This window comes from Podarcis bocagei (genome assembly GCF_964188305.1).
Source record: "Podarcis bocagei genome assembly, chromosome: 15".
NCBI lineage: Eukaryota > Metazoa > Chordata > Lepidosauria > Squamata > Lacertidae > Podarcis > Podarcis bocagei.
In genome coordinates, this window is record NC_138141.1 from 14,452,320 (window position 1) to 14,468,162 (window position 15,843).

A 15,843-nucleotide genomic window follows, 5' to 3' on the forward strand; every position below is an offset into this window, starting at 1 on the left:
ACACTCTGAGGCACCTCTGCTCAGATCAAGGTAACCTCCTGCTTGCAAATGAGGACTGCTCTGAACTAGGGACATAGAGGAACTATCTATCAGGTCAATCAGCATAAACTTGGCATTGCCAGAAAGAGTTCTGTTTCCATTAGATGGTGATACAAACCCACTCTGCTGCCTCCTCCTTCTCTAGGCACCTGTACTTCCTGGCACCTGATGACAAACAACAAGGGATTGTTGGGGGCAGGTAAAGTCATGCCTTCCGACATTGTTGGGTAGAATTCCTAAGGTGTTTTGGGAGCAGGCACTCTTTTGTCACCTTGCCCTGCAATGCTTCATGTGGATGCCCTGTGCGCTAGGCATGTGTGCCTGGTTGAATGCAGAAACAATGGGGTTTTGTGTACTTGCCTCATTCATAGTCCACGTCACTAGTGGCAAGGATGAAGAACACCAGTCCTTTTTGTGGGGACACAGGTGAGGCCTGACATTTTGCCCAAGAGCAGGAAGGGAGATGATACCTCCCTGAATTACTGCTTGGACTAATTTGATCTGCTTGATTGGTTCAGTTATTTGATTATGCAGATCCCATGAGTTCTTATTGCTATATTTAAACAAATACAACCTTTTCCCATTACAAGGTGTGCTTTGAGTTTTCTTTGAGGCTGTGATGGCAAATGGTGTATTGGCATTTCAATGTGCAGAGAGGACAGATTAACTGCTTGTGTGATCTGCTTCTTCTTCAGGGAGTGAAACCCAGTTGAGACGATGTTCCTGGGACCTTTGTCAAGGGGCAATGCTGAAGTCCCCTTCTTTACCTGAGTCTTTCCTTAGGCAGACTAAGGCCTTATCCACACTTCTTCTTTCCCAGCTGCTTTCCTCCAGGGGAAACCACTCTTTAGCACTCAATAGGAGCAAACAGCGGGTGGTGCTGTGGGTTAAACCACAGAGCCTAGGGCTTGCCAATCAGAAGGTCAGTGGTTCGAATCCTCACAACGGGGTGAGCTCTCATTGCTCAGTCCCAGCTCCTGCCAACCTAACAGTTCGAAAGCACGTCAAAGTGCAAGTAGATAAATAGGTACCGCTCTGGCGGGAAGGTAAACGGCGTTTCCATATGCTGCTCTGGTTTGGCAGAAGTGGCTTAGTCATGCTGGCCACATGACCTGGAAGCTGTATGCTGGCTCCCTTGGCCAATAAAGAAAGATGAGCGCCGCAACCCCAGAGTCTTCCGTGACTGGACCTAATGGTCAGGGGTCCCTTTACCTTTACCTAGGAGCAACCAGCAATTTGGGGTTTCTCCAGATTGACTTTTGCTCCAATTTAGCACTAAATAGAGGGTTTTCTCAGGGATAGGAACTGCTCAGGCCCATTCTTTCTAGGCACAAGAGAAGCAGAAGTGTGGATGAGCCTTTAGCAAAACACTAATATATATGGAAATAGTTCTCAGTTTTACTCCAGCAAAGTGATTTCTCTTGCCCTGAGAATATTTCTTGGCAAATTTGACTTATGGTGGAGAAATCTTGGAACTGGCTAACTCAATGGTAAACTATTCAAAACAAAATTCTCAAAATACTACTTGGTTTATCCACCTCTGTTCTGGAGCTTTCTATGTGAAAACCTGCTCTTTAAAGCTCAGTCAGAGCAAATGTCAATCCACGGAAAGCCCAAATTAATGTTTGCTCCAATGGAGCACTAAAGAACAGGTTTTCAGGGGGAAAGCTCAGAGCAATTTACACACACACACACACAAAACCCTGCTTAGGTACAGAGCTTTTAAACACTGACCTGTGCCTGGAAAGAGCAAGGCAAAACTTAAGTATGGATGAGCCCTGGGACTATCCCAGGACAGTTTTATAATTTTATGGCTTTGCTTATGTACTATTTTGAACTTCTTAATATGGAGAATTTTGGAATTCTTGGGGAAGGTTTTATGGAGCAGCTACAATCATATAGGGAGTCTACTTGGTTAGCAAATTGTTAGTTTTTGATATAATTTCCCAGGTTCTTACAAAGTGGACCCTGGATCAGATTCAAAGATATATAAGGAATTAGCTGGGAAATTTCTATCCCCAACAAAGCCCACACATGCTGTGCTATCAACTCATAGTTTCCATCAATCCCCTCCTAGCAGCTCTTTTCATTTAACTAATCTGGATTCACCTCTCACATTGGAGGCAGATAGATGGTGTATTCCTCTGAACTCCATATTAAGGTAAAACCTCTTTTTGATTGGGAGTTGCTACCCTGCTTCAAATAATCTTGCTCTGGTTTAAAAGTTTATCACTTCTTATTCTTCCCACATTCACACTAAGGATGTGTGGATTTTAAAACATTTGGGATAATAATAATAATAATAATAATAATAATAATAATAATAATACCCAAGAAACAGAGCCTGCAGGATGAAGATGAAGAACAGGTGAGTTTATTGGCAAGCATGCAAGAATGAAGCCTTTAGATGAAGGCATCGTTTTTTGGGAATGCGCATCCTGGTTTCCTCTGGTGCCGTTGTTCCATAGGACCCAATGAGATGGTAATGAATCTGAAAATAGAAGAGGCCAAGCCCTACACAAAGACTCAATGTGAACTTGAAGAAATAGGAGGTAAAGGTAAAGGTAAAGGGACCCCTGGCCATTAGGTCCAGTTGTGACCGACTCTGGGGTTGTGGCGCTCATCTCGCTTTACTGGCCAAGGGAGCTGGCGTACAGCTTCCGGGTCATGTGGTCAGCATGACTAAGCCACTTCTGGCGAACCAGAGCAGCGCACGGAAACACCATTTACCTTCCCACCGGAGGGGTACCTATTTATCTACTTGCATTTTGACGTGCTTTTAAACTGCTAGGTTGGCAGGAGCAGGGACCGAGCAACAGGAGCTCACCCCGTCGTGGGGATTCGAACCGCCGACCTTCTGATCGGCAAGTCCTAGGCTCTGTGGTTTAACCCACGGAGCCACCCGCGTCCCAAAGAAGAGGTAGGTAGGAACAATTAAATGTGGCGGTGCAGCTGAGACCTATTTCCACCAAGATGAAAATATACTTTGGGGGGCTGTTTAGTTTGCAGGGATGCTGAGTTAGGGGGCGCACGATACAAGTTTATAAAATTAGGCATGGTGGAAAGAAAAGGGGGCAGATGTCACATACACAAGCCACCCACTATTTCTCCTCCTATTTCTCCAATTCAAGGCAGGGGGTGGGGAAGCAAAACGAGATTATAGAAAAGGACTCACTGTTGCTTGCTTGCTGACTCTCCCTCTAGCAAGGTCAGATATCAGATGCTGAACAAAAGAAAGGAAAAGTTCCTTAAGGTCAGGAAATACTCTGTTGCTTCCCTGCTTGTCTTTGAGGAGATCTGCCATTCAGCAACACAGCTCTGAGCACGCTCACAACCAATGAGGTACAGCCACAAACACACAGAGGGATGCTGTGGCAACTGAACCACCAAATCGCCTTTGGATTAGTTAAAGCTACGTCATATATTTAAAGTGCAAGGCTTCCTCTAATGAATCCTGGGGACTGTAGTTTATTAACGGCCTTTGGTAATAAGAGCTCTCTGAGGGTTCACCCTTCACTACCCAGGATTTTTGGGTGGAGGTGGGGAGTCATGATGCATAGTATGTGTACAGCATAAGTCAAAAAAGAAGACTGCCACCCCCTGCCACCCTATGGTCACCTCACTTCGTAGAAGAAGAAGAAGAAGAAGAAGAAGAAGAAGAAGAAGAAGAAGAAGAAGAAGAAGAAGAAATCTGAATGTTCAAGCAACCTGTTTATTTGCTCCTCAATTATTGTCTTAAGGCCTTAGATTTACAGGTACATGTATGCAGCTACTTGAAATTTCTAGCTAGCATAACCACTCAAGACTGTAAACATTGAGTGGAATGTACTGATATGAGTGCCATGGATCACTATGAAATTGTTCATTACCAATGTGTGGCAGGCCTTGGCACACCACCAGGTCATTCTATTAATCTTTGTGGGCGGGGACACTGTGGTCTAAACCACTGAGCCTCTTGGGCTTGCTGATTGGAAAGCTGGTGGTTTGAGCCCACATGATGGGGTGCACTCCCGTTGCTCTGTCTCAGCTTCTGCCAACCTAGCAGTTTGAAAACATGCCAGCGCAAGTAGATAGATACTGCTGCAGCAGGAAGGTAAATGGCATTTCTGTGTGCTCTGGCACTCATCATGGTCTTCCATGCACCAGAAGCGGTTTAGTCATTCTGGTCACACGATCCATAAAGCTGTCTGTGGGCAAACGCCGGCTCCCTCAGCCTGAAAAGTGAGATGAGCACCATACCCCATAGTCACCTTTGACTGGACTTAACTGTCTAGGGGCCCTTTACCTTTTTAAAAGAAACTTTTCAAAAATTGATTATTCATTACAATTCTGGGCAGACAGATTTTTTTGTCATATTGACCAAGGGGAACAGTGCTCATCTAGCTTTCTGGTGAAATAGTAAAGGTAAAGGGACCCCTGACCGTTAGGTCCAGTCGCAGACAACTCTGGGGTTCCGGCGCTCATCTCGCTTTACTGGCCAAGGGAGCCGGTGTACAGCTTCAAACTGCTAGGTTGGCAGGAGCAGGGACCAAGCAACAGGAGCTCACCCCCTCATGGAGATTTGAACCGCGACCTTCTGATCAGCAAGCCCTAGGCTCTGTGGTTTAACCCACAGCGCCACCCACGTCCCTAGTAGCTGAAAGAGTAGGTGGAAGAGTAGCTTGCAGCAAAAAGATACCATCTTTCTTGCAACTGCCAACCATTTTGTGGGTTGTTGTTGTTGCTTTTGCCTCCTCCACCACCAAATCCTTTGACATTTTTCAATGAAATGCATCAAACAGTACGTTTCCGAGCACAATTCAAAGTGTTGGTGCTGACCTTTAAAGCCCTAAACGGCCTCGGTCCAGTATACCTGAAGGAGCGTCTCCACCTCCATCGTTCTACCTGGACACTGAGGTCCAGCACCGAGGGCCTTCTGGCGGTTCCCTCACTGCGAGAAGCCAAGTTACAGGGAACCAGGCAGAGGGCCTTCTCGGTAGTGGCGCCCTCCCTGTGGAATGCCCTCCCACCAGATGTCAAAGAGAACAACAACTACCAGACTTTTAGAAGACATCTGAAGGCAGCCCTGTTTAGGGAAGCTTTTAATGTTTGATGTACCATAGTATTTTAATATTCTTTTGGAAGCCGCCCAGAGTGGCTGGGGAAACCCAGCCAGATGGGCGGGGTATAAATAATAAATTATTATTATTATTATTATTATTATTATTATTATTATTATTATCAAACAGAATGCGCCTTTCGCTACCTTAATCCACAACTCAAAGGCTATTCCAAGAAACAGAGCTTCTCCCTCTCCTATGAAATGAGGATGTTGAATTGATGCAGTTGGAACACAGTCATTGCATAAACAACATTCAGAGAATAATGAAAGTTCTAAGTTCTAAACATTTCTGTGCCCTTACCATCGGCTGCACATGCCCAAAGACATTCATTTTCTGTCTCAAAGTTATTCCTGTTCCCTGCACAGCCACCGTAGTTGAACGGCTTACAGGTCCTGCTACTGTAATCGTAGTAAAAGCGAGGTAAGTCCTTGTTGCAATATCCCACATCTAGGGGTTGGTCACAATAATCACGCAGAAAGTCTGATATTGCGGGGGGGGGGGGATAGAAGGAGAAAAACAAGGTTCATATCTGTTACTTCATTTCTTGAAGAAAACAGAATTTGAAGGTTTCTTGCTTGTGGTTGCAACACCTGAGATGATCTCAGTGACAATTATGAGAACTCTGCCCTGGGATCCAACAGCCACGTTGACAAGAGTGGGAAAAGCACAGATGAAAGAGACCAGTTGGACTTAAGTAGGATGAGGTTATGCCTTCTGAGATGCCTCAAGGTAGATTTAGCGTACTATCACAGAAAACGTACCAACAGCCTTTGATTTGGTGCAGCCAAGCTTCATAGAAAGAGACAGATCAAGATGTGAAATGAGAGTCTTGGATTTCCTGCCTGTCCTTAATGCATTCTGAGGCAGTGGGGAGAGTGGGCCGGTGCCTCACATCCCACCCTCTTTCCTTCAGGGACCCCCTTTCCCCTTCCATGCCCACCTTCTATGGTATAAGTAAGGGGAGTCTTGCTTGCTATGGCAGGTGAGGAAGCATGGTGGGCAAGGAGATCAGTAGAAGGACATAGCAATAGCAATAGGGGCAGTAGGCTGCATATTCATACACAGCTTCAGATACTCTTCCACTGTCAATAAATAGGCCCTTGAACCTAAGAGGAGAGACGGAAGTAGGGGGTGTCCTAAGCTTCTTGGGCTGAGAGACCAATATGTAGTTTGGAGAAGAAAAGAGTGAAAACTTTTGGCTGAGAACTTTGAATTCAGAACTGAATGACACATGTAGAAGACAACTGTCCTCTTGGGACATTATCTTGTCCCTCCCCAATCCATAAGTTGTGTGGCGAGTTCCTACCCTCCCCCAGTGGAAATAAAGACACATGACACAATTAATTAAGGTCAATGGGAGCAATTGGAGGCGGCAAAAGAGGGAGATCCCCGGCCGCCCCTGCGTTAAATTGGGCAGGCCACACACCCCGAGCCAGCCGATTGGCTGTCCAGGAGATGACGCAGCCGGGGATTCCCTCAATCGCATGGAGGTTGAGAGCCAGCCACTGCGCACATGGTGGGGGCGTGCAGCCCACAATCCCACCTCCTCTGAAGGCGGAAGTGGTTTTGTGCAACTGATGGTAGCCTCTTCTGAGTGATGACAAACCCAGTGGTTGAGTACAGAAGGCAAATGAACCAGAATGTCGCTTCCAAGCGGAGCCCTCCTCCAGTGGTGCAAATCACCATGTAAGGATGCCTGAGTAGAGGAGCCCAGTTTAGAACTTATCCACACTTCCTATTGCCCCACTGCTTTCCTCCAGGGAAAACTGCTCCTTAGCACTCCGAGCAAATGGCAATTTGGATTTTTCCCCCCAGATGCACCTTTGCTCTGATTTAGCACTCAAGAGTCGGTTTCCCCTGGAAAAGGAGCAGTGCAAGGGGAAAACCACTTGGACCCATGCTTGGAAGGTGAAGATCAAGCTGAAAACTGCTTGGACTGGTGCTTTCAAGGTGTGGACCAGCCCCTAGTCTGAAATGCCACTCTCAACCCCATGAGAATTTCTTGAACTGCATGAGCATGCCTCAGGATTTCAGCTGGGCTGCAGTAGCCCCTGCTCAAACTTGGCCCTCTAGCTGTTTTTGGACTGCAACTCCCATCATCAGCTAACAGGACCCAGTGGTCAGGGATGATGGGAATTGTAGTCCCAAAACAGCTGGAGGGCCGAGCTTGGCCATCACTGGCTTAGGGGCTGCAACGGATGCTTCTGGCCAGATCCCATGATGTACTGGGAGGAAGCAAGCCCTTGGATCCTGGTGAAAACTGCTAAGAAGTAAAGACACAGTGAAGGAGGCTTTAAGGAACAGGCTGCATCAGAACTAAAGAAAGCCGGCAGGAGTGGAAGGCAAAATGCATATGAGAGTCAGAAGGGAAATGCTATGGAACTTTTACCTTTACTTGGCCCTTACCTTCAAGCTTGTCAGGATTTATCAGATGTTTGGGTGTTTCTGTTATAAGGAGAAGGAGAACCATGTAAAACCGAATGGCAGAAATGAGAGACCCTTTTCAGGCTGCAGTCGCTCCTGAGCAATCTAGACTAACTCTTCACCCCAATTGTTTCTCCATTTGATCCTTTTGCATGGCTCTTTATGCGTTGTCATATTTTATGCAATGCAACTTGCGTGCTGAGGTCCCCCAAAACACCCCTACCCCAATAACTCACACATCACTCATAAATTTTTGTTTAAGGTTTTTGGCATAATTTTGGCCACAACTTTATTAAACATACAAATTGTGAGTGGTTGCTTAGGCATTGGTTATGACTATCTGTCCCCCCCCCCCCCGCCTTGGGGACAGCACTGACTCCCGGATTCCAGCGAAAGCCAGTGTGGAGGAACAAGATAACTGGAGCTGCGGCACAGACCCTCAGCTTCTCCCCGCATGCTCCCAGGGGCTTACGCGGCCCAAACCCGATTCTAGGGGTTTGGACGAAAGGATGGTAAGCCCCTGAATTCCTTTAACGGAATTCCCATGCAGCAGCAGCATTGGAGGGGCAGGCACAGCCAATCCGTACCCCTCCACCAACCAATTTAAACCAATGCCTAACCACCAACCTTACAAGTTGTGACGATTTGCTACGCAGTAGGCAAAAACCAAATGGCACACACTAATCAGCCAAATGGAAAAATTCCTACCAGGCCCCCGCACCAAGGCGGACGACCCCATGACAGGCATAGCAAGGTCAAAGCACAAGCCCAAAAGGGAGGGAGGGAGGGTGATCCGGTTCCCATATCGAAAGAGAAAGCAGCTTGCTGTGAACCTTGTTTAAATAACCTCTGTTCCCACCCCCAAATTGGCAGCATCAAATTTACCCCAGCAACACCAACCACCAATCCAAGCCAGGCCCCTTCAATCTATCCTGCCTGGCAACTACGGGGTGCTTTGCAACACGTGCTCTCCTTTAGTGAGAACACGCTTTGCCATTGTTGATTGTAACTTAGTCATTCTTTATCGTAATTGATAAGTGTGAACTGTTTAATTATTATTTACTGATTTTTAATTTTACACTTTGCTATTATATTCTAATGGATTATTGAATATTGCTTTATTTGATATAAGTTGTCTATTTTAAAGCTATTGTGACGTTTTTGTATTGGATCAGATTGCTATTAGGTGTGCGATCTTTGCCGTCTATTTTGTTGTTTCTTCAGCTTGTAAATCGCCTTGTGTTTAGTGATGCAGAAACATAGTATACAAATTAAAAGTGAAATGACATGGATGTTAGTATCCTGGAGCTCAGCTTGGTATCCTTAGTATCCTGGAGCAGAATCAGATTAGATACTTTTGTCAGTTTTCAAATTATAGTATTAAACAACAACAACTGCACCCTTTCCCCTTTTCTTAATGCTAGACTCAATTTTTTCCCCTTTGAAGCCAGCACTCTTTTTCTGCTCTAGCATCAAGCTTCCCCACTCTTGCATCAAACGCTGCATTTCTGCTGATTTTTTAAATCAGAGAACTAATTTCCCCAACATGTTAACCTCTTAATACCAAAGCTCCCCCCCCCCGGCATGTCTATAGGGCAATATGATGCTGTAGTGGAGCTGCAATGCCACTAGAGCAGGCTTCCTCAAACTCGGCCCTCCAGATGTTTTGAGACTACAACTCCCATCATGCCAAGCTAACAGAACCAGTGGTCAGGGATGATGGGGATTGTAGTCCCAAAACATCTGGAGGGCCGAGTTTGGCCACCACTGCTTTAGATATTTGTGGGCTAAGGCTTTATGCACTAATGCAGGCTTCCTCAACCTCGGCCCTCCAGATGTTTTGAGACTACAATTTCCATCATCCTTGACCACTGGTCCTGCTAGCTAGGGATCGTGGGAGTTGTAAGCCAAAAACATCTGTAGGGCCGAGATTGAGGAAGCTTGCACTAGAGCATGCATAAAGTTAAGCAAAAAGTGCAAGTTCTTCAGGTTGATTGGGGAAAAAGATTAAAAGTGCTCATTCTTACCATACTTTTCACACTCCTCGTAGCATTCCCTGAAAGAATCAAAATTGTTCCCGTTGCTTCCACATCCACTATATATGAACACGAAACATCTCTTTCTCTCAGCATGATAATAATAGCGCCGCTTACTTGCTTTGCAGTCTCCTAATATTAATGGCTGTCTGCATTTCGGAGGTGGGTCTGGAGGAGAAAAGCAGTATGTGGAAAGCTCACACATACCACATTGGCCTGAATATAAGCCTCACTTTTTCCCGACCGTGAAAAGTTAAAGTGCGGCTTAAATTCATGACCTTACAAAAACTGGCTTTTACTATATCGCTGCTGAAAGAAGATATACGGTAAAACGGAACGGGTGTGTGCCTATATATAGGCAGTGGCTTATATTCGGGTTTTGTCTATTTTACTCCCCCCCCCCGACTTTTAAAGGTGCTGCTTATATTCGGACCAATACAGTATATAAGCTCATCTAGGACTTGCTGATCAGAAGGTCGGCGGTTCGAATCCCCGCGACGGGGTGAGCTCCTGTTGCTCGGTCCCTGCTCCTGCCAACCTTGCAGTTTGAAAGCACGTCAAAGTGCAAGTAGATAAATAGGCACCGCTCCGGCGGGAAGGTAAACGGCGTTTCCGTGCGCTGTTCTGGTTCACCAGAAGTGGCTTAGTCATGCTGGCCACATGACTCGGAAGCTGTACGCTGGCTCCCTTGGCCAATAAAGTGAGATGAGCGCCGCAACCCCAGAATCGGCCACGACTGGACCTAATGGTCAGGGGTCCCCTTACCTTTTACCATAGTAGATGTAAATCCTATTTCAAAGCCCTGCATCTATGATTCAAACTGCTGAGATTATCTCTTCCAAGTGGGCAATGACAGGAACCCTGGAGTGGTATGCAGTAGTGTCAGGTGTTGAAGAAGACCCCTCCAACAGAAGTAATTTCAATTAAAAGGATAAATATGGAAGGGAAATGGCCGACATATAGAGATCTGCTCCCTAGTCTCACAGAATAAAGTGGCAGGCTGAAGCAGTCCCTGCTCATCATCTTGCAGCTAATGTCCTGTCTTTGACTGGCTTGCCTATCATATTGACAGGCTCACCCACCCACCCACCTCCAACTCAATTTTTGAATCACATGGCAGACAACCATAACAACTCTTACCCTGTATATCTGTTGTTGACCTGGACGTTAGACGTGCTGTGAAAAGGGCAAGAAGACAAATCTTACACATTTGATGTGAGTGTGAAACCACATTAATACAGAAGGCAACTTTTCAACAGATTTTCGCTTCAAACATTTGGTTGTTTTAAAGGTGTAAGGAAAAGGAGTGGGGGAATTAATTGTCCTTACCAAACTGTTGACACTTCAAAACACATTGGTAATAATATTCGAAGTTGTTTCCATTGCCTCCGCAACCACTGTAAATGAATTTCCTACACATGTTGCTCTTGCCATCATAGTAAAAATGTGAAAGGGATAAACTGCATTTTCCATACTTTGGAGCGAGTGCGCATTTTCTAGGCATAGTTTCTGGAGGAAGGACGAGAAGAGGAAATGTCACAAGTACAATATATGTCATCTCATCCTTTGAAACACAGGACATAATACCATTTGAAGACATTTGTGAACCTTACACCTGATATCATCTCTACCAAAGATGCAAGCTCCACAATGAGACCCTACAAAGAGTCCCATGGTGGTTTCATAAGAAAACTGGATCCATGTGCTTTTTATATCTGGTGTGGAGGGAGTCGTTGTTTGCAATAGTATAGTAAAAATACATAAATGGGTCCTTACAGAGAGGCCTGGCATACTGCACACTTAATGCATTTAAGGACCAGAATTCTTACCTTCTGAACGGGAAAAGAAATACTGTGCCTTAGCGCAAGGTGCCAATAATCCCATGATGAGGACCAGGAATGCCGTGTTATTATACTTCATGTTGGCTGCTGGATGTGAATGCTCAGTGCTGAGAGGAGCCACTTTATATAGTATTCAATAGTGATGTGGAGGGGGATAAACATTTGAGCATTAAATACAATTTTCTAATAGGTAGGGACACCTCTGCTTCGATCAAGGAAACGTCCTGTTCTTGAATGAGCACTGTTCTGAAATAGGCACATGGAGGAACTATCAGGTCAAGCAGAAATAACATTGGCAAAGCCAGAAAGAGTTCTGTAGATGGTGATACAAACCCACTCTGCTGCCTCCTCCTTCTCTAGGCATCTGTACAGACTGGTACCTGATGACAGACAACAGTGAAAGTCATACTTTCCAGCATTCTTGGGACCCAAATCAGGGCGCTTCTTTTTCGGCTGAGCTTTCTCACACACATGAGATTGCAAGACTTGTGGCTTTCATTCCGGCGCTCTAGTGCCACCCAGCTGACTCGTGCCCGGCTGAGCGTCTTTTGGTCCAGCATTCTGTCTTGAGGACTCGTTCCAGAGTGCCGGACCAAAACTCAAGGCATTCCATGATCCAATCAGAAGCCAGGATTGGCTTCTGTGATTCCAAGATTAAAATAGGACAGTTGAGGCGTATGGGTGAAGTCATCACTGCAAAGCAACCATTGGGATCCTCAGTATGCACTCCTGGTTGTTCCCAGGGCCACTGCAAAAAAAGGCCACACTGAAAAAAGATTTTTTGGGTGTCCCCAGTAAGGGCAGACTGGCGAGAAATGGGATTTGTATTTATGTTCAAAAAATAAAATAATATGCCCTGCCTGGTATACAAGTGAAACATGGACTAGGAAATCCACAAATAATTAACGACACTACTGAGAAAGACAAAAATATGCGTAACATAGTCAGCCCCTGAGGTGGGGACCCGCTAGAAATCCCAGGCGGAGGAAGCCTGGGAACGTGGGGTTCGGCAGGGCACCAGGAGCACCTCCCCTACTCACGGGGAACCCCATTTCAGGGTTCCGGAGTGAAGTGGGGTGAGCGGCGCGGTGCTGCGAACTGATTGCTACTTTCACGGAGTGAAGCCGCACAGCCATTGCCGGAGAGCGCTGACTTTTTCCTGTGGACAATTGGATTTAAAACAAGTACCCGTGAGTAGAAACGGAAAATTGGATCAAGAAATATCCTAATTTGGCACCGAAGCGGGAAGGTTCAAAACAGGAAGTCCGCCTTCCGCTTTTTGTATATAGACTGAAGCAAAAACCTTGTAAGCTAAAGCCTGGAGAGTCATTAAAAAAGTCTAAATTTCCTTCATTTATAACCACTAAAACCCCCTTGGAAGCAGGAGAAAGGGGGGGGGGGCTTTGTTTAAGCCTGCAGGAGAGGGAGTGAAGAAAGATAAGTTTCCACCGTCTCTAACTTGGGAACGGTGTGTCAGAGACAGAAATTGTTGGAGAGGTTCACTGACTGTGAATGGAATACTTTGACAGATAGCTAAAGAAGAGAAATAAACTGATTCCAATGTTGCCTTTTGCATTCTAAAGAAACAAAATATCTGAAAAACGAAAGTAATTTTCCTTTGTTGGACTTGCCTTAAAAAGATGGATACAAATAGAAATTGTCTCCTCTAGAAGGAGCTTGCTAAATTGTTGCTGCAGTCTACTTGAGGACTCTACAGCTGTGAGATTAAGATCGTGGGACCAGTCCTTTTGACCTTGAATAAAAATGAGCTGGGAGGAAGTTTTGGTGCTTGCTTTATGCAAGACAAGTGCTTTGTTGGAACAGATGCATGAGAAGATGGATTTGATGAATGAGAAAACGGATTTGATGACTGTTGTGGTCAATAACTGTGGACAAACAGGGAATATTGATACAGAAACCATTCAGGGACCAACTCATGAACCTGTATTGATTGGGCAAGTGCAGAAGATAATGGAGGAGGTTGCGGTTGCACCTCAAATAATACAAATGGAGAGATCCGAGGCCCTGCAAGAGAATAAGCCGCTGTCATTGAAGATTGAAGTTGGAGTGGGCCAGGGGGAGTCTGGAGCTGAGGAGGTTCTTAACTTCGGAGGGACTTTGAAATATGCTCTTAAATATTTTTTGGATTACATTGATGACTGTGGGGAGTGGGACTGTGGGGAATGGGCTGGTTTGATGAAGGGAGATGGAGATAACTTTGGGCTGGAACCTCCCAGAGACCTACTCTTCAATGAGAAAGGAAAGGAATTAAGAAAGAGACCAACAAAAGACAAGGGAAAGTGCAGGTATAAACAAGAAGAAGAAGATCTGCAGAAGGGACATGGAAGAGACTTAAGAGCCTCGGACATAAGATTACCAGGTTGATGGATTAGATGGAATGGACAGTAAGGACTGACATGACCCGAGACCAGGAAGAAGAGACGTTGGATGAAGATTGGAAGAAAATTTATAAAGAAAAAATTTTATTTAGGGAATTAGCCTAAAATTAATGAATATTAGGGGAAATGTTGGAATGAAACTATATGGTTTTAGTAGAAATGATATAAGGAGTCATGTATAATTGAGTATTAAGTTTCAAGTTCTAAGGTATTTTACGGTAAGATAAGGTTAAATAAATCAAGGCAATTTGAATAACAGAATATGGGGAAAGATGGAAAGGATTTGTTGAGTTAATTAATAGGCTAAATTGTTAAGATAAATTATTCTTTTTGCTGTATTGTTGTATTGGTTTTTATGCTTTTTTTCTTTCCTCTTTTTTATGTATTTTAGTGTTGTTTCCTATTTTTTCTTCTTTTCTGTAATTCTGAAACTTTTAATAATTTTTTTTTTTTTTTAAAAAAAAACATAGTCAGCCCCTGGGCTGTGTGATCAGCTGCTTCAAAAACCTCACAAATGTCCTGTACTCAACACAAGAAAACTAGCCAGGTGAGCTATTCTGGAACCAACTTCTGGAACCAACTTAAGGAAGGGATGTGCGTGGGAAAAGGAACAGAATAGAATCATAGAATCATAGAGTTGGAATAGACCACAAGGGCCATCGAGTCCAACCCCCTGCCAAGCAGGAAACACCATCAGAGCACTCCTGACATATGGTTGTCAAGCCTCTGCTTAAAGACCTCCAAAGAAGGAGACTCCACCACGCTCCTTGGCAGCAAATTCCACTGTCGAACAGCTCTTACTGTCAGGAAGTTCTTCCTAATGTTTAGGTGGAATCTTCTTTCTTGTAGTTTGGATCCATTGCTCCGTGTCCGCTTCTCTGGGTTTATCCACAGCAAAGCACAATCCAACCCCACCTGCTATTATTGGGGTACTGGGAGTTCTCTCAGGCTGTATCTCTAGAGGAGCGGCAGGCAAAACAGGACCGGCTTCTACAGGTTTGAACCTCTCTTGTTAACTCTCTGCTTACTCTGTGGCAGGATCTTGGCTTCTGCTTGCTTCTAAGAGCGTGTGGGTAAGCAAGAGCTATATTCATTCCACACCTTCCACCAGCACTTGCTACGGTTTTGGAATTGTTCCACAGATTAGGGCAATTACACTGTGTGAAATAGTCCCAGTTAAAAATAAGAAGCTTTTTCCAGTGACAAGCTGTATTTCCCAGAATAGCTTGCAATTCATGACACAATAATGATTTCGATTATGATGAATTTCCCCATCACAAGTCTGTATCTGGGTGAACGTTGAATTAATACAGCCTACCTCAGCCTAGCAGACATTTTGAAGTGCAGCTTCCATCTCCCCTGACCAGTGGGAGTTGCAGTCCAACAACATTTGGAGGTCAGCAGCTTATAAGAAAGGGCACTTAACTTTTGCCTGGCACCTTCCCTGTCTGTGTTTGAGGGATGTTTTGTTTCGGGGTTTTTTTCCTGGTTTTTTGTTTTGTTTTCTTTGCCCTGCTGCCCTAATATATATTTTTGTCCAAGCGCTTTTGTTTCAGTTTATACACAATGCAAGACGCAACATGATAGAGGTGTATAAAATTATGCTTGACACAGAGAAGAAGATGAACTGAGAAAAGTTTTCTCCCTTTCTCATGACACTGTAACAGCAGAAGTTGTGGGCATCCAACGTAGCCTCTTTACTGCAGTGGCTAGAAATTCAGCTTTAATTTATTGCTTAGAAAAACTGTCACGGTCTGGGTCACCAGCATTTTGAATGTGTTATAAACATGTAAAACCAGATGGCACTGGAGAGCAAGAAAAAACATTCTTTGTGATTTTTCATAGCGGTTTTGTTTTGTTTTGTTTTGTTTTGTTATAACCATTTAATTTCTGACTTATTTATCTGGTTTCCCCCTGTGTGTAGATCTACCCTGTGATTTTGGGTTAGGCATAGAATATCTATCTATCTATCTATCTATCTATCTATCTATCTATCTATCAT

At 44.7% G+C, this 15,843-nt stretch overlaps 1 protein-coding gene across 6 annotated transcripts; it reads right to left on the reverse strand.

Annotated features, from left to right (window-relative positions):
- Window positions 1-49: 49 nt before the first annotated feature.
- LOC308574219 (PI-stichotoxin-Hcr2f-like) lies at window positions 50-15,005 on the reverse strand. 6 transcript variants are annotated; one of them, XM_081171846.1, is made up of 8 exons: window positions 11,431-11,562; window positions 10,931-11,110; window positions 10,742-10,777; window positions 9,593-9,769; window positions 7,548-7,586; window positions 5,442-5,621; window positions 3,215-3,262; window positions 50-204 (listed from the first exon to the last, which is right to left on the reverse strand). In XM_081171846.1, the coding sequence occupies exons 1-7, from the start codon at window positions 11,519-11,521 to the stop codon at window positions 3,249-3,251; spliced, it is 717 nt and encodes a 238-aa protein (XP_081027972.1). In that variant the 5' UTR covers window positions 11,522-11,562; the 3' UTR covers window positions 50-204; window positions 3,215-3,248. The 6 variants fall into 6 exon arrangements, with proteins under 6 accessions (XP_081027972.1, XP_081027976.1, XP_081027974.1 ...); XM_081171850.1 differs by lacking the exons at window positions 50-204; window positions 11,431-11,562 and adding exons at window positions 2,396-2,530; window positions 14,870-15,005 and having other exon boundaries at window positions 9,593-9,621; XM_081171848.1 differs by lacking the exons at window positions 50-204; window positions 11,431-11,562 and adding exons at window positions 2,396-2,530; window positions 14,870-15,005.
- Window positions 15,006-15,843: the final 838 nt, after the last annotated feature.